The 18,789-nt window shown below is 41.8% G+C and overlaps 2 protein-coding genes and 1 pseudogene across 2 annotated transcripts; 2 read left to right on the top strand and 1 right to left on the bottom strand.

Annotated features, from left to right (window-relative positions):
• The first annotated feature begins 2,107 nt into the window (after positions 1-2,107).
• LOC135886187 (olfactory receptor 10A7-like) lies at positions 2,108-3,082 on the top strand. Its single transcript, XM_065414037.1, has one exon. The coding sequence runs from the start codon at positions 2,108-2,110 to the stop codon at positions 3,080-3,082; it is 975 nt and encodes a 324-aa protein (XP_065270109.1).
• Positions 3,083-10,477: 7,395 nt separating this feature from the next.
• LOC135886188 (olfactory receptor 6N1-like) lies at positions 10,478-11,428 on the top strand. Its single transcript, XM_065414039.1, has one exon. The coding sequence runs from the start codon at positions 10,478-10,480 to the stop codon at positions 11,426-11,428; it is 951 nt and encodes a 316-aa protein (XP_065270111.1).
• A 5,709-nt stretch (positions 11,429-17,137) lies between these two features.
• Positions 17,138-18,093, bottom strand: LOC135886523 (olfactory receptor 10A7-like; annotated as a pseudogene).
• Positions 18,094-18,789: the final 696 nt, after the last annotated feature.

Genomic DNA, 18,789 nt, shown 5'->3' on the forward strand with positions numbered 1-18,789 from the left:
GCTGGAATCTCCATCCTTAGAGGTTTTTAAGGCCCGGCTTGACAAAGCCCTTGCTGGGATGATTTACTTGGTGTTGGTCCTGCTTTGAGTAGGGGATTGGACTAGATGACCTCCTTAGGTCTCTTCAAACCCTAATATTTTATGATTCTATGATTCTAACACCAGCATTCATGGTATCTCCTATCATAGATCATAAGAACATAAGAACATAAGCACGGACATACTGGGTTTGCCAATGTTCTATGTAGGTCAGTATCTTGTCTTCCACCAGTGACCAGTACCAGAGCTTCAGAGGGAGTGAACAGAACCAGACAATTATGGCTTCCTGGCTTCTGTCAGTCAGAGGTTTTGGGTCACCCAGAGCATAGGGTTGCATCCCTGGTAATCTTGGCTTCTAGCCACTGATGGTTTTGAAGATCCCAAACTTCACTTCCTTTTATTTACTTTATTCAGAGAACCATCTAGCCTTTCCTCAAAGTGTTTTGTTTCCTTCCTATATTTTATAGAGTCAGAGATTCTCAGGCCAGATGGACCATTGTGATCATCTAGTCTGACCTCATGTAGAACACAGGACTTCCACAAAATAATTCCTGTCTGAACTAGATCATATCTCGTGGAAAAATAACCACTCTTGATTTAAAAATTGCAAGTGATGGAGAATCCACCACAACCCTTGGAAAGTTGTTCAAAAGGTTAATTATCTTTTGAAATTACACTTTATTTCCAGTCTGAATTTGTCTATGATGTGTCAAGTTCCCATATTCCTCTGTGTGCGCTGATGGTTCAGTTAATACAGAGAGCCACATAATGGAGGTTCAAATAAACAGGTTTCTACTGTATTTCCCATAAAGTGGAAATTCTCCCCAAGAAGACCCTGATGGCTGCTGGGATTGATGGTTTTTGTCACTTTCAAAGCTACAATTGCAATATAATACTGGCAAATATCATTGCAGGTGATGAGAAGGTGGTAACCAGTGTTATAGACTTACCCCTTGACTTTTTATTTCCATCATTTTGAGGTTTTGGGTTGTGGGGAATGGCTGGACATAAGAGCAATCTTTCTGTCTGTGCAATTGTAATTACAAACATAGACATAATGTAAATAGGTAAATAAAACATGCATTTTGCCAGTTGATTTTTAGCCCATGTTGAAGAGAACAGTCAATGCAATGACAAAAAAACAAATTGCATACCAATTTAAAACAATAATTCTTTTTAATGCTCTCTTTTGAAGTTAAGATGTGACTTGATTACAGTCTACAAGTACCTACACAGGGAACTAGAATTTAATAAAGACAAATTCTCTGTCTGAAATACACAATATAGTCTCTCAAGGTCCTTTCCAGTTCTACATTTCTATCATTCAATGAGTCTATATTAGACAAAATCAACACTGGACTCTATATGTAGAGGATGTGTTTTCTCCCATTTGTCAAGAGGTGGGGTAGAAGAGAAGATCATACAATGATTATGTCTGTCATTTGTTGGGTTTCTGGATGGACCTTTTCATAGATTTTTAAGACATGGGATTTTCTAAGGAGTGGAAGAAAGTAAGGTACACAAATACCATTTCAAGTCAACTGTAGCTGTATGCGTAACTCCCTTAGGCTTTGTCTTCACTACCCGCCGATCCGGCGGGTAGCAATCGGTTTATCGGGGATCGGCTTACCGCGTCTAGTGAAGACGCGGTAAAATCGATCCCTGATTGCTCTGCCGTCGACTCCGGAAATCCACCTCGGCAGGAGGCGGCAGCGGAGGCGGCGGCAGCGCGGCAGCGGTCGACTTTCCCGCGTCCTCACCGCTAGGTAAGCCGACCTAAAATACGCAACTTCAGCTACGGTATTCACGTAGCTGAAGTTGCGTATCTTAGGTCGGACCCCCGCTGCAGTGTAGACCTAGCCTTAGACTCCTTTAAAAATTCCAACCCATCATTCTAGACACCTTGGCACTCAAATGTGAATCTTCCAACCAACCATTTTACTCTTAGCCAACTGACTAGTGTTATGTAATATTTATGGAATTACATTTATATTGCTGCATGAAAATTTAAGATCATCTTCATTAAATAATATCACAGACTTCCATTTAATTGTCCTAGATACACCTCATGGCAAAAATAGAACAGGGAAATCAAACAGCCATCACAGAATTCATCCTCCTGGGATTTGGGAGTCATCCTGAACTGCGTGTTCTTCTCTTCCTGCTGTTTCTAGTGATCTACATTCTCACTGTGGCTGGGAACATCCTAATCATTGCGCTAGTTGAGGCTGATCCACACCTGCATACCCCCATGTACTTCTTCCTGGGGAACTTGTCCTGCTTGGAGACCTGCTACACTTCCACCATCCTGCCTAGGATGATGGCCAGTTTCCTGACAAATGAATATGTTGTTTCAGTAAATGGCTGTTTCTTGCAATATTATTTCTTTACCTGGCTAGCAGGATCTGAGTGTTGTCTCTTGTCTGTCATGTCTTACGATAGATATATAGCGATATGCAAACCACTGCATTATGCAACTCTTATGAATGGCAAATTCTGCCTCCAGCTAGCAGCAGGGTCTTGGATCAATGGGATGGTGGCTAGTGCTATAGTAACATCTTTGATGTCACGTTTAATCTTCTGTGGCCCCAATGAAATTGACCATTTCTTTTCTGATTTCACCCCAGTGACTAAACTCTCCTGCAGTGACACCCGCCCAATCGAACTAGTCACTTTTGTCCTGGCCTCCATATTCACCCTGCCCCCATTTCTATTGACTCTCATCTCCTACGTTTGCATCATCATCACCATCCTGAGAATTCCGTCTACCACCGGGAGGCAAAAAGCATTTTCCACCTGCTCCTCCCTCCTCATTGTGGTGACCATTTTCTATGGGACCCTGAATATTGTGTACCTGTCTCCAAAACCCCCCACCCTGAGAGACCTGAACAAAGTCTTCTGCATCTTCTACACAGTCCTGACTCCTCTAGTCAACCCCATCATCTACAGCCTGAGAAATAAAAATGTCAAGGAGGCTTTGGCGCACGTTAGGAGTGAGTGTGTGGCCTTGACAAGAGATCAGAGAATCCATGCTAATTTTTAAAGTACACTGAAAATGGAAACAATCATAGCTAAACAAGTCAGCTCAGTGGAGTATCTCTGGCCTGAGAGACACAAGCATGTACACTTTACTGATCTCTGACCTTACAGTCTGGCAGGTAGCCAGGTTATGATTCACTCTCATTTGGCTTCTGTTGTTGCTTCTCTTTCATTTTGAGTTTCACTCTAGCCGGAGATCTGGATCAGTGTGACTAATCCGAAGCCTGGAATAGGACAGAAAGGACCATAACAATGGCATGTAAAACATAAGGAGGAAATTAGCAGGATAATACAGGATGGGCTGGCCCTTGAAGGGGAGATGGGCTCAGCCCCCACCTGTGCCTTGTCCTCTGAACCCAGCAGATGAGTTAGGTTTGGGTGACAAGACAGTAGCTCAGGATGGGGCTTCCTAAAAGAGGGAGCCAGTGTGTGGAGCTGTCAGAGACCTGGGCCTGACAACCAGGGAAAGATGAGAGGGTTGTAGGGGACCCAGAGGGGACCAGGAGTCAGAGAGGAGTGGGAAAGAAACTCTCCGTAGCAGCATTGAGGGGTAGGAGCATCCACTTGAGAGGGAATCAGAGGACCAGGAGGGGCTCACTGGGAGATACTGACTATGAGTGAAACTGTTATTTCAGGTCAATAGACAAGACCTCAGATGGAGAAGGTAATTCAAAGGCACCAACAGTGGAAGTTTGTTTGACGGAGGAACAGGGGAAATGAAGGCAATGGCAGGGTCTGATATAAGAAGAGGTCCAACTTTCAGAGGGGATAGGAGGGAATTTGAAGAACAAGTGCTCTGTGGAGAAAGCAAACAGCAAATGCTTTCAGTAAGTTGGAATCAGGGAACTGCAAGACTTTGTAGATCCACTGAACTGTCAGGGAATAAAGATAAGGAATAAAGTTGGTCAGAAAGTTTCTGACACTCGGTTTCCTCAAAAAATGTTGATTTGGCAGAAAAAGGTTTCATAGAATTATAGAAATGTAGGGTTGGAAGGTACCTCGAGGGGTCATCAAGTCCAACCCCCTGAACTGAAGCAGGACCAAATAAACCTAACCCATCCCTGACAGGGGTTTGTCCAACATGTTCTTAAAAACCTCCAGTGATGGGGATTTCCTGGAAGCCTATTCCCGAGCTTAACTACTCTTGTAGTTAGAAAGATTTTCCTAATAACTAATCTAAATCTCCCTTACTGCAGACGAAGCCCATTACTTCTTTCCTAACTTTCAGTGGACTGGAGAATAATTTAACACCATTCTCTTGATAACCCTTAACATATGTGAAGACTGTTATCATGTCTTGCCTTAGTCTTCTTTTATCCAGATTAAACATGCCCTATTTTTTTCACCTTGTCTCATAGGTCAGGTTTCCTACACCCTTTATCATTTTTGTTGCTCTCCTCTGGACTCTCTCGTATTTATCCACATTTTTTCCTCATATGTGGTGACTAGAATTGGACCCAATATTCCATCTGAGGCCTCACCAATGCTGAATGGAGTGGGACAATTACCTCCCGTTTCTTACATATCACACTTATGTGATCACACCCCAGAATATTAGCCTTTTTTGCAATGGCATCACACTGTTGACTCACATTCAATTTGTGATACATTATAACCCCCAGAGCCTTTTCAGACATACTACCATCTAACCAGTTATTTCCCATTTTGTAGTTGTGCATTTAATTTTTCCTTCCTAAGTGAAGTGCTTTGAACTTGTCTTTATTGAATTTCATCTTGTTAATCTCAGACCAATTCGTCAATTTCTTTAGATCATTTTCGATTCTTACTGTGTCCTCCAGAGTACTTGCAAGCCCTCCCAGCTCAGTGTCATCTGCATATTTTATAATCATGCTATCCACTCCACTATTAATTAATAGTGGAGTGGATAGCATGATTAGTCATTAATTAAAATATTAAATGGTATGGACCCACAACAGAATCCTGTGGGACCCCATTAGATATGCCCTTCCAATTTGACAGCGAACTACTGATAACTACTCTTTGAGTATGGTCTTTCAACCAGTTGTGTACCCACCGTAAAGTAATTTCATCTAGATCACTAAAACTGTAAGTGCCTGAAGCTGGGAGTGGACAACAAGGGACAGATCACCCAGAACTGCCTTATTCTGTTTGTTCCCTCTGCAGCCTCTGATAATTATTTAATGGCAGTAGACTTTGAGATGCAGGAAGTTAAAGCTGTATAACTGTTAAAAGACAAATTGTGTACAGTGCATGTCAAACAATTCTAAGTAAATAGCCTTAAATCAACACATCATACCTGTTTTTACTGTTCATTCAATAGTCCATTTGTAAGAAGCCTAATTCAAATGTCTAAATCACTGGATTTTGACTCTAATAAGTTCTCAGGCAGCATTTGTCTTACTTTGCCAATCTGTAAATGTTGATTAGTTTAGATGGAAATATTTTTGGGTTGGTTTGTGTGTGTACAATGGGATGCACATTTACCAATAAAAATTGAAACCTTCCAAGCTTTACAACAGTCTCCTCTGTGAGCAGTCAGGAAGCGGAAAAATTCCTTGTCACCTCTCCTGAAATGGAATTTTACTTTTCAATTCCTTTCCAAGTAAGTTTTCAAGATTTTGACATTTCATCCAGCTTTGGGACAAAACATTTTGTTCAAAACTTCACAATTTTAATGGAAAGAGATCCCCTCCTTTTCAGCCATTGCAGAGATGCTCAGGTTGAGATTTTTAACACCACCTCAAAGGTCAGGATGCATAATTCTCCTTGGGTTTAATGGGTGTCCTGGTCCATTTGATGACCCTGAAATTCTTCCAGTTATATTGATCATCACTAAGTATGTTGGGCTGTCACCGGGAATTTACAGGCAATAAAGATGACGCACTTTCAGAGGCAGAAATGTCAAACAAGTAGCTTCTTGAATCAATTGGAATTTTAGGTTCTGTGTGCCATGCAGGAGAATGCCTTCCATATGTAGAGAACAGTAGGCTATTCAAGGAATAGAGGTCTGAGTCCTATGGTGTGGAGAGGGGTGAGCCCAGATTGCAGAGGAGCATGAGCCAGATACACCTCTACCCCGATATAACGCAACCCGATATAACATGAATTCAGATATAACATGGTAAGGCAGTGCTCCAGGGGTGCGGCGCTGTATGCTCCGGCGGATCAAAGCAAGTTTGATATAACGCGTTTTCACCTATAATGCGGTAAGATTTTTTGGCTCCCGAGGACAGCGTTATATCGGGGTAGAGGTGTATTTATACCCTGCAAGTGCAAAGGCAGTATCTTCCTTCCCAGACCCTTTTTCATTCCTGCGTTATCATCTGTGATTATTATGGACTGATTTAGATGGAATAAATGGGCCAAAGGTGTGATCATAACAATTGATCATAGAGAAATAAACAAATGCTTATGAACAAGTGGGCTATGCAGCAGATAGACCAAAATTTAGATAAAGTAAGTGGGGAAAAGTGCTTTGCTATGATACTAAGCAGGCTGGGGTGTCTGTGTTCCACACCCTAAACCTTGTTTAACACTGTTTAATGCTGGCCAAAGACTCCTTTGTTAATCCCTTTAGCCTGTTTGTTTCATTTATCTTAGTACAATAGGGCTGAGGAGAGTCAATGCACAGTAAGGGTTGCAAATTAGCCTGGTTTCGCCCCTTCCTAAAATCCACCCCCAAATGAAATGCATTGTAATACTGTGATATAGCTAATATCAGGAATTATCATCTGAAACATAAAATACATTTTCAGCTCCTCCCAACACTTTCCATAATCATAATAATCGTCCTCGTAATTATCTTTATTATGTTTTTGTATTACATGACCTAAGAAAGAGTTTTGTCCACTTCGTCATTTATGGCAAAACTGATCTCATGTGGGAGGGTGAAAATCAATATTCCTTTGCATATGGAACAATAAACATTCAGTAAGTAGGTATACGGTGGGAATAATTACCATTAATTTTAATGGAAGATATGTGCTAAACACATTAGACTGGATTGAAACACTTATGTCAAGATTTAGTTGATATTGATTTTGTTTCCTCCAATACTCAACATTCTGGCCATTGTCAACAGTGTGATTTTGCATTTCAGCATAAATTTTCTGTTAGTCTCTAAGGTGCCACAAGTACTCCTGTTCTTTTTACTAGATAGGAGATTATAGTAGAGAAACATTTTTTCTGATCTCTCTACTTTGGCTACCAGAGAAATGGACTGTTATTTTCACTGTTGTTGATCTGATATTGCATGAGGTGATATAAACATAAGAATGGCCAAATTAGATGAGACCAAAGGTCCATCTAGACCAGAATCCTGTCTCTGACAGTGGCCAGTGCCAGAAGCTGCAGAGGGAACAAACAAAACAGGGAAGTTCTGAGTGATCCTTCCCTTGTTGTCCACTCCCAGTTTCAGGCAGTTATAGTTTTAGGGACATCTGGAGCATGGGGTTGTGTCCCTGACCATCTCGACTAATAGCCATTGAGTCACCTATCCTTCATGAACTTATCTAATTCTTTTTTGAACCCAGTTATACTTTGGATTTTCACATCATCTCCTGGTAACAAATTGCACAGGATGACTGTGCATTGTGAGAAGATGTACTTCCTTATGTTTGTTTTAAACCTGCTGCCTATTCATTTTATCAGGTGACCCCTAGTTTTTGAGTTATATGAAGAGGTAAAAAACACTTCCCTATTCATTTTCTCCACACCATTCATGATTTTATAGACCTCTATCATATCCGCCCTTAGCCATCTCTTTTTTAATCCGAACAGCCCAGGTCTTTTCAATCTCTCCTCATATGAAAGCTGTTCCTTTCCCCTAATCATTTTTTTTAGCCTTTCTCTGTACCTTCTCCAGTTACAATACATCTTTTTTTAAATGGAGCAACCGGAACTGCACACAGTATTCAAGGAGTGACTGTACCATGAATTAATATAATGGCATTGTGATATTTTCTGTTTTATTCTCTATCCCTTTCCTAAAGGTTCCCAACATTCTATTCACTTTTTTGACTGCCACTGCACATTGAGTGGATGTTTTCAGAGATCTATCCACAATGACTCCAAGAGCTCTTTCTTGAGTGGTAACAGCTAATTTTGTATGTAGAATTTGGATTATTTTTTTACAATTTGAATTACATTAGACCTTCACTATAATCATCTTTGCAATAGCAAATTTTGGGCTATAGTGAACATGGTCTCTGGATCACACCTCCAGCCCTGCTCACTGTGAGTGGCTGAGAGCTCCTCCAGACCCGGGGCTGTGGTGGGGGGCAGAGGAGTGCTGTCATCTGAAGCCTCAGCCCTAGGGCCAGAAGAGGAGGCACACCCATATCTGCTGCCCTGGGGTTGAAGGAGCTGCCCCCCTCACTATAACGAACCCCTAGCTGTACCAAACAAATGGCTTGGATCCTTAGAGGTTCATTATAGTGAGGATGTACTGTAATTTTCACTTTTCAACACTGAATTTTGCCTGCCATTTGTTGCCCAGCCACCCCAGTTTAGTCAGCTCCCTTTGTTACTCTTCTGACATCATAAGAACATAAGAAAAGCTATACTGGGTCAGACCAAAGGACCATGTAGCCCAGTATCCTGTCTTCCAACTGTGGCCAATGCCAGGTGCCTCAGAGGGAATGAACAGAACAAGTAATCATCAAGTGATCCATCCCCATCACTCATTCCCAGCTTCTGGCGAACAGAGGCTAGGGACATCATCCATTCCCATCCTGGATAATAGCCATTGATGGACCTATCCTCCATGAATTCATCTAGTTCTTTTCTTGAACGCTGTTATAGTCTTGGCCTTCACAACATCTTCTGGCAAAGAGTTCCACAGATTGCCTGTGCGTTGTGTGAAAAATACTTCCTTTTCTTTGTTTTAAACCTGCTGCCTATTCATTTCATTTGGTGACCCCTAGTTTTTGTGTTATGAGAAGTAAATAACACTTCCTTATTTACTTTCTGCACACCAGTCATGATTTTATAGACCTCTATCATGTCCCCTTAGCCATCTCTTTCCCAAGCTGAATAGTCCGAGTCATTAATCTCTTCTCATGTAGAAGCTGTTCCATACTCCTAATCATTTTTGTTGCCCTTTTCTGAACCTTTTCCAATTCCAATATATCTTTTTTGAGATGTGAATGATCACATCTGCACTCAGTATTCAACATGTGGGCATACCACATGGATTTATATAGAGGCAATATGATATTTTCTGTCTTATTATCTTTTCCTTTCCTAATGATTCCCAACATTCTGTTAGCTTTTTTGAATGCCACTGCACAATGAGTGGATGTTTTCAGAGAACTATCCACAATGACTCCAAAATCTCTGTCTTGAGTGGTAACAGCTAACTTAGACCCCAGCACTTTATATGTATATTTGGCATTATGTTTTCCAATGTGCATTACTTTGCATTTATCAACATTGAATTTCATCTGCCATTTTGTTGCATAGTCACCCAGTTTTGTGAGATCCCTTTGTAACACTTCACAGTCTTCTTTAGACTTAACTATCTTGAGTAGGTTTGTATCATCTGCAAATTTTGCCACCTCACTGTTTACACCCTTTTCCAGATCATTTATGAATATGTTGAACAGCATTTGTCCCAATACAGACCATTGGGGGACACCACTGTTTACCACTCTCCATTCTGAGAACTAACCGTTTATTCCTACTCTTTGTTTCCTATATTTTAACTAGTTACCGAGCCATGAGAGAACCTTCCCTCTTATCCCATGGCAGCTTATTTTGCTTAAGAGCCTTTGGTGAGGGACCTTGTCAAAGGCTTTCTGAAAATCTAAGTACACTATATCCACCGGATCTCCCGTGTCCCCATTCTTGTTAAACCCCTGAAAGAATTCTAGTAAATTGGTGAGGTATGATTTCCCTTTCCAAAACCATGTTGACTCTTCCCAACAAATCATATTCATTTATGTGTCTGATAATTCTGTTCTTTACTATAGTTTCAAACAGTTTGCCCAGTACTGAAGTTAGGCTTACTGGTCTGTAGTTGCCAGGATTGCTCCTGGAGACTTTTTAAAAATCGGTGTCACATTAGCTATTCTCCAGTCATCTGGTACAGAAGCTGATTTAAATGATAGGTTACATACCACACACATACATACCTGTGTCTGTATCATCACACCTTCCTGCGAACCCCTTCACCGCAGGGAGGGAGAAGTCATTTTCTACCTGCTCCTTTAACTGAAGGGACATCAGGGTTCAGTTCTAGGCCTGAGACACTTGCCCCTGAGGTCTAACTTTAGACATAAAACTAGGGCTAGTAACTAGGAGAGGGAAAGGAGTTTTTGCACATTTATGGATTTAAGTGATGACACTTGATTAACTTTTAACTCTGTGTTCTTCTGATTAGATTGCACCATTTGTTTTATGCTCCTAGTCTCAGCCCATGGCAGACACAGACTGGGGAAATCAAACGGACATAAAATTCATTCTCCTTGGATTTGGGAATCTCCCTGATCAGAACATTTTTCTCTTCCTGCTGTTTCTAGTGATCTACATCACAACCGTGGCTGGGAACACCCTCATCATTACGCTAGTTGTGGCTGATAAGCAACTTCACACTCCCATGTACTTCTTCCTGGGGAACTTGTCTTCCTTGGAGACCTGCTACACCTCAACCATCCTGCCTAGGATTCTGGCCAATCTCCTGACTGGGAACAAAACCATCTTTTTCAATGGCTGCTTCACACAATTGTATTTTTTTGGTGCTCTGGCCTCTACAGAATGCTATCTCCTAGCAGCCATGTCTTATGATCGGTATTTAGCGATATGTAAACCTCTGCACTATTTAGCTCTTATGAATACCAGGTTTTGCCTCCAGTTGGCTACTGGATCATGGTTAAGTGGGTTTTTGGCTACTGCCATCTTTGTATTATTCATGTCACAGCTAATATTCTGTAGCCCAAATGAAATTGACCATTTTTATTGTGATCCTGTCCCACTGATAAAACTCGGCTGTGGTGACAAATATCTGATGGTGTTGATGGATTTTATAATGGCCTGTGTATTTACCCTGCCTCCATTTCTACTAACCTTGACATCCTATGTTTGTATCATCACCACCATCCTGAGAATCCCTTCTGCCACTGGGAGGCAGAAGGCCTTTTCCACCTGCTCCTCTCACCTCATAGTGGTGACAATTTTCTATGGGACTATATTGATTGCATACACGCTATTGAAACTTGACACACTGAGAGTCCTAAACAAAGTGCTCTCTCTTTGCTATACAGTCCTGACTCCCCTGGTTAACCCCCTCATCTACAGCCTGAGAAACAGAGAGTTCAAGAACGCCTTGAGCAAAGCAGTCAGTAAATATGTGGCTTTCCTAAAAAAATAAAGCAAATCATAGACAATAATTAGGGTCCACATTTTTAAAGGTGTTTAAGTGCCAAGTGGGAGATTGGTGTTGGGCACCAAGATGCTTTTGAAACTCCTACTAGGCACCTAAAGTACCTTTGAAAACCTGCCCCTTAGCTTGAGGTTTTCAAAGCTACCTGGGTGATTTGGGCAAAAAGTCTCCATTGAAATTAAGTTGAAAACTGCCCTGGAAAATCTCAGCACTCACCTTAAAAGAGAAATGGAGATGTTCTGCATGGATTTACTGAGATAGAGCATTTATGGTCCTGTTCTGTGCCAATGTAAAACAGGACATAGGACAATGAGGTTCTGGACAGTTCTGTCAACCACTTCTGTTCAGCACTGATACATACAATATAATGGTATCTTTTCTCTTTGCGGGTGCCTAAACATTGGTCCTGGAAAAGGACACTGTATAGCATCTGATAGCGCAGAGAGCTGACATGTTGCATAAAGCACAAAATCCACTAAATATCAAAGCAAATCCCTGCAAATATCCCCTATTTACTTTGTTGCTCTGTTGTTTGCAATGCGGTTGTGGATGTATTGGTCACAGGATATTGTTTCTCTGTGTTAGATAATATAGTATTGTAAACAAATGCAGAAAAATCTAATAAAAATATAAAATCATAGAATCATAGACTTTAAGGTCAGAAGGAACCATTATGATCACCTAGTCTGACCTGCACAATGCAGGTCACAGAATCTCACCCACCCACCCCTGTGTCAAACCTGTGTCTGAGCCATTGAAGTCCTCAAATCATGGTTTAAAGACTTCAAGGTGCAGAGAATCTTCCAGCAAGTGACCCGTGCCCCACGCTGCAGAGGAAGGCAAAAAACGCCCAAGGCCTCTGCCAATCTGCCCTGGAGGAAAATTCCTTCCCGACCCCAAATATGGCCATCAGCTAAACCCTGAGCATGTGGGCAAGACTCACCAGCCAGACACCCAGGAAAGAATTCTCTGTAGTAACTCAGATCCCACCCCATCTAACATCCCATCGCAAGCCATTGGGCATATTTACCGCTAATATAAAAGACCAATTAATTGCCAAAATTAGGCTATCCCATCATACCATCCCCTCCACAAACTTATCAAGCTTAGTCTTGAAGCCAGATATGTCTTTGCCCCCAATACTCCCCTTGGAAGGCTGTTCCAGAACTTCACTCCTCTGATGGTTAGAAACCTTCTTCTAATTTCAATCTAAACTTCCTGATGGTCAGTTTATATCCATTTGTTCTTGTGTCCACATTGGTACTGAACTTAAATAATTCCTCTCCCTCCCTGGTATTTATCCCTCTGATATATTTATAGAGAGCAATCGTATCTCCCCTCAGCCTTCTTTTGGTTAGGCTAAACAAGCCAAGCTCTTTGAGTCTCCTTTCATAAGACAGGTTTTCCATTCCTCTGATCATCCTAGTAGCCCTTCTCTGTACTTATTCCAGTTTGAATTCATCCTTCCCTAAACATGGGAGACCAGAACTGCACACAGTATTCCAGATGAGGTCTCACCAGTGCCTTGTATAACGGTACTAACACCTCCGTATCTCTACTGGAAATACCTCGCCTGATGCATCCCAAGACCGCATTAGCTTTTTTCATGGCCATATCACATTGGCGGCTCATAGTCTTCCTGTGATCAACCAATACTCCAAGGTCCTTCTCCTGCTCTGTTTCTTCCAACTGATGTGTCCCCAGCTTATCACAATACTTCTTGTTATTAATCTCTAAATGCATGACCTTGCATTTTTCACTATTAAATTTCATCCTATTACTATTACTCCAGTTTACAAGGTCATCCAAATCTTCCTGTATGATATCCCGGTCCTTCTCTGTATTGGCAATACCTCCCAGCTTTGTGTCATCCGCAAACTTTATTAGCACATTCCCACTTTTTGCGCCAAGGTCAGTAATAAAAAGATTAAATAAGATTGGTCCCAAAACCGAACCCTGAGGAACTCCACTAGTAACCTCCCTCCAGCCTGATAGTTCACCGTTCAGTACGACCCGTTGTAGTCTCCCCTTTAACCAGTTCCTGCTCCACCTTGCAATTTTCATAATGATCCCCATCTTTTCCAATTTAGCTAATAATTCCCCAGGTGGAACCGTATCAAATGCCTTACTGAAATTGAAGTAAATTAGATCCACTGCATTTCCTTTGTCTAAAAAATCTGTTACTTTCTCAAAGAAGGAGATCAGGTTGGTTTGGCACGATCTACCTTTTGTAAAACTACGTTGTATTTTGTCCCAATTACCATTGACCTCAATGTCCTTAACTACTTTCTCCTTCAAATTTTTTTCCAAGACCTTGCACACTAGAGATGTCAAACTAACAGTACTGTAGTTGCCCAGATCCCTCCCCCCCCCTTTCTTAAAATAGGAACTATGTTAACAAATCTCCAGTCATACAGTACAACCCCTGAGTTTACAGATTCATTAAAAATTCTTGCTAATGGGCTTGCAATTTCATGTGCCAGTTCCTTTAATATTCTTGGATGAAGATTATCTGGGCCCTCCGATTTAGTCCCATTAAACTTTTCGAGTTTGGCTTCTACCTCAGATGTGGTAATATCTACCTCCCATTTGTCATCCTACCGTTATCCCTAAGCTCCTCATTAGCCTCATTAAAGACTGAGGCAAAGTATTTGTTTAGATATTGGTCCATGCCTAGATTATCCTTAACCTCAACTCCATCCTCAGTGTTTAGTGGTCCCACTTCTTCTTTCTTTGTTTTCTTCTTATTTATACATCTATAGAACCTTTTACTATTGGTTTTAATTCCCTTTGCAAGGTCCAACTCTACATAGCTTTTGGCCTTTCTCACTTTATCCCTACATGTTCTGACCTCAATAAAGTAGCTTTCCTTGCTGATCACTCCCATCTTCCACCTTTTGTAGGCTTTCTGCTTTTTCTTAATCATCTCTCTGAGATGCTTGCTCATCCAGCGTGGTCTAGAACTCCTGCCTATGAAATTTTTCCCCTTTCTTGGGATGCAGGCTTCTGATAGTTTCTGCAACTTTGTCTTGAAGTAATTTCAGGCCTCCTCCGCCTTTAGATCCACAAGTTCTTCAGTCCAATCCACTTCCCTAACTAATTTCCTTAATTTTTTTAAGTTAGCCCTTTTGAAATCAAGAACCCTAGTCACAGATCTATTTTTGTTTATTCTTCCATTTAGTTTAGAATAAGGCATGATATTATCCTAAGGTTTGTTGTACAAATGATATCCTATGCTGCTAAAGATGCAATGGAGAATCCAGCTGGAGCTCAAGTCTGTGTCCTCCAACTGAGGAGAAGGATCAGGGCAAATATTTGGGCAAAAAATGACTGTCTCTAGGTTCAACATATGTGGGGATGTAAACATAGGAAATCTGCCACACCTGAAGTAATGCTATTTGCATCCCCATCATGTAGGCACTGCAAACTAACTACTGTTCACTACAATCCCATGAGCCAGATGCAAACTGCTAGGCCCTAGCAGTGACCTCTGGACACATCACCAGGAAAATCTTTATTGCTGTTATCTGGATCAAGCCCTACTCTGACTGTTACCCAGGGTTCTCCTGCTGCCTGCTGCCTGCCGCGAGGGCTCTGCTCCGGTTGGCGGGGAGGGAAGGAAGAGGACTGCCCTGCAGGGTGCTCTGGTTCTCTGTGACGCCGCCCCTTACAGGGCGGCCAGAGCGGAACAAGAACAACAACAACAAAAAAAGCAGCCGTGCCGCCCTAGGATTGGGCAGAATGCCGCCTCCAACAATCTGCCGCCCCAAGCACCAGCTTGCTCAGCTGGTGCCTGGAGCCGGCCCTGTATACTGCATAGCACTCACTCATGCATCCAGGTAGATTTAGGGCTTTTTACTCAGAAAATCCAGTTTCTGGAGAATGATGAGAGACAAAAACCTCAGCTGTAGAACCTGATTCCTAGCCATTAAACCATGAGAAGTAAGAGCTCATTGATTCAAGTTTGCGCAATCCTGTGAGCATCCAATCCCCAAAAGCTACTGCTTTGCATTTCCAAGCAGGGATATTAGAGTGCTTGCGCAATTAAGCATTAGCAATTTAAGCCTCACCTTCTGTGAGGAACATAGGAAATATCTGTATTATTTTTTTATGAATGTCATGTATCTATTTATAGCTCTGTGGGTCTATGGTCTATGTATTAGTAGGAACATTGTGAATAGATCGAGGGAGTGATTATTCCCCTCTATTCGGCACTCCTGCATTCTAAGTCATTGTAGTCCTTGAAATGTAAAAAGTACCATTTAGTTCTTCATGTAATTATTATTAGAGGTAAAGAAAAGGAAGTGGGCACCTGACCAAAAAAGCCAATGGGAAGGTAGAACTTTTTAAAATTGGGAAAGAAACTTTCCCTTTGTCTGTCGTTCTCTGGGCTGCAGGGACACTGAATAGAAATGCTATAAGCAGAAATGCTGTGTAAGGTTTGAACCAGGTATGAAAAATTATTTTCCATACCTAGAAGAAATAATGTGGGATTGGGAATGTTTAGTTAGAAGCTATCAGGTTTATATTTTATTTTGGCTTTTGGATCTCCTCTGTGCTAATATCTGATGCTTTTGTTTCCTTGTAACCTTTAAGCTGAACACCCAAGAAAGCTATTTGGGGTGCTTAATTTTTGTAATTGTTTTTTTTTTTCAGATCTAGCAAAAAGCCTAAGTTCCAGATGTATTTTTTCCCTTTTTGTTTTTAATAAAATTTACCTTTTTTAAGAACAGGATTGGATTTTTGATGTTCTAAGAGGTTTGTGCATGTTGTTTAATTAGCTGGTAGCCACAGCTAATTTCCCTTGTTTTCTTTATCAGCTCTTCCCTGGAGGGGTGGTGAAAGGGCTTGAGGGTACCCCATAGGGAGGAATTCCCAAGTGCTCCTTCCTGGGTTCAAAGGTGGGTTTTTTTTGCATTTGGGTGGTGGCAGCATTTACCAAGCCAAGATCAGAGAAAAGCTGTAACCTTGGGAGTTTAATACAAGCCTGGAGTGGCAAGTATTCATTTTTAGAATTCTTGTGGGCCCCGACTTTCTGCGCTCAGAGTGACAGAGTGGGGATTTAGCCTTGACAGCACCGAGTCTCAGAGCCTGGGGCAATAGACTGGCACCAGCAGGGCTCGGGCTAAGGGGATCAATATAGCCATGTAGAGGTCTGGGCTTGGGCTGCAGCCTGGGCTCTGAGACTCACCCCCACTGCAGGGTTTCAGAGCCTGGGCTCCAGCCCAAATGTCTACCATGCCATTTTTACCCCTCTGGCCTAAATCCCCCCAAGCTCAGGTCAGATAACTTGGGCCAGCCATGGCCTTGCCTTGGGTCTTTTATTTCAATGTAGATGTGCCCCCTGACTGCCCAAGTCTGGGTGTGGGTTCCATTGGCTAGCATGGTGCTAGAAGTGAGGCATTGCAATGTCTAAGTCTCTTTGTAGATCCAGCCCTAAGTCACTATTTTACATGCAGACTTTGTTTTAGTCTATGGAATTCACTAAAATAGTATCTACCCACCTTCAACAAGGAAAATACAGCACAGTTTTATTCCAGACACAAAGATACTCATTCTGATTGATCTTACAGATAAATCTTTGCACACCCTCATATGTTATAATATCACAGTTCAAAGACCTAGCATGAAATAATGGGCTACACAAGATCTAAGCGTTAAACTGTAAATCAGCTGCAGTCATTATTATTTTGTCTTTCAAAAACTACAGTAGCAATTTTGAAGTCTTCTAAAATGTACACATTCACTGAAATTTTTTCTCTGTGCCTCTTTTATCTCTGTGTTTCTCAGGCTGTAAATGAAGGGATTGGCCAGAGGAGTCAGAATTGTGTAGCAGACAGGGAACACTTTGTTGAGGTCTCTGAGTGTATTGGTTTTTGGTAGCAGATACACAATGATCAGGGTCCCATAGAAAATTGTCACCACGATCAGGTGAGAGGAGCAGGTGGAAAAGGCCTTTTGCCTCCCAGTGTTGGAAGGGATTCGCAGGATGGTGGAGATGATACAAACATAGGACATTACAGTTAAAGCAAATGGGGGCAATGTGAATAAAGCAGACAGAATGGTAAGTACAAGTTCCAAATGGTAGATATCATTGCAGTAGTGATTTATTATTTGTGTAACTTCACAGAAGAAATGATCAATTTCATTGGGACCGCAGAAAGTTAATTGTAATAACATACCTGTTACTATGGAACTAGCCAATAACCCACTTACCCAAGACCCAGCTGCTAGTTGGAGGCAGAAACAGCCATTCATAAAGGCTGCATAATTCAGTGGTTTGCATATTGCTAGATACCGGTCATAAGACATCACTGCTAGGAGATAACTCTCAGTGGCTGCAAAGAAACCAACAAAGTAACATTGTGTGATGCAGCCACCAATGGAATTGGTTTTGTCTCCAGTCAGGAGACCGGCCAGCATCCTTGGCAGGATGGTGGAGGTGTAGCAGGTCTCCAAGCAGGACAAGTTCCCCAGGAAAAAGTACATGGGGGTGTGAATGTGCTGATCAGCCACAACTAGCACAATTATGAGGATGTTCCCAGCCACGGTCACAATGTAAATCACAAGGAGCAGCAGGAAGGGAAGGGTCTGCAGTTTGGGGATAGCCCCAAATCCCAGGAGGTTTGATTTCCCTGTTCCGTGTTTGCCATGGGGGAAATGAACCAAACCCTGCAATAGGACGAGAACAACATTTATTAAACATCAATATCACATTAGCAATTTAAATGCATTAATGTTCAAAGGATCCCTCTCCTTCAGGCCACCAACCCAAATACTGAGCTCAGCACACAGGCAGACATACACACATACAATGGAAGTTAACAGTATAGGAGACTGAGTGAGAAAAACTGACACAAACGAGCTGCTGAAGCAAGCTCCGATTTGTGTAAAGACCCTAATTTATCTGATTGACAACACATTAAGCCTTGCTTCCTTTATTCTGCTCCAAAGAACTGACACTAGTGGTTTGCAGTGAGTAACCAGTTCACCAGGTGGAGCCTGGCATATGAAGGTGTAGGCACTCGATTCCCTGAATTCAGCTAGCCTTATTTGGACTGGTAAAACACCCCACAGTTTTGCTGGCTGAGAATTGGCTTGGTTTAAACTTCAGAAGCTTCCTTTGTCCCCAACAGAAACCAAGGCTCCGTGAATGTGGTTGTGCCCTAAGCCTTTTTAGGTGGTCATTTGATTTCATTTGTACTGTATCACGTGGATATGTTTTTATGCTGCTTTGTGATCATTCCATCACAACTTTTGGCATTCTCTACCAAGGGATATTGTTGATTCAAACTGCTCGGTGACATTCTGATAATTGAATGATACAAATTTCTATTGACATCTACGCT

This window comes from Emys orbicularis, chromosome 12 (assembly GCF_028017835.1).
Source record: "Emys orbicularis isolate rEmyOrb1 chromosome 12, rEmyOrb1.hap1, whole genome shotgun sequence".
Lineage (NCBI taxonomy): Eukaryota > Metazoa > Chordata > Testudines > Emydidae > Emys > Emys orbicularis.

Coding starts and splice junctions, on each gene's coding strand:
- LOC135886187 (XM_065414037.1), top strand. CDS start 2,108: ATGGCAAAAATAGAACAGGGAAATCAAACAGCCATCACAGAATTCATC.
- LOC135886188 (XM_065414039.1), top strand. CDS start 10,478: ATGGCAGACACAGACTGGGGAAATCAAACGGACATAAAATTCATTCTC.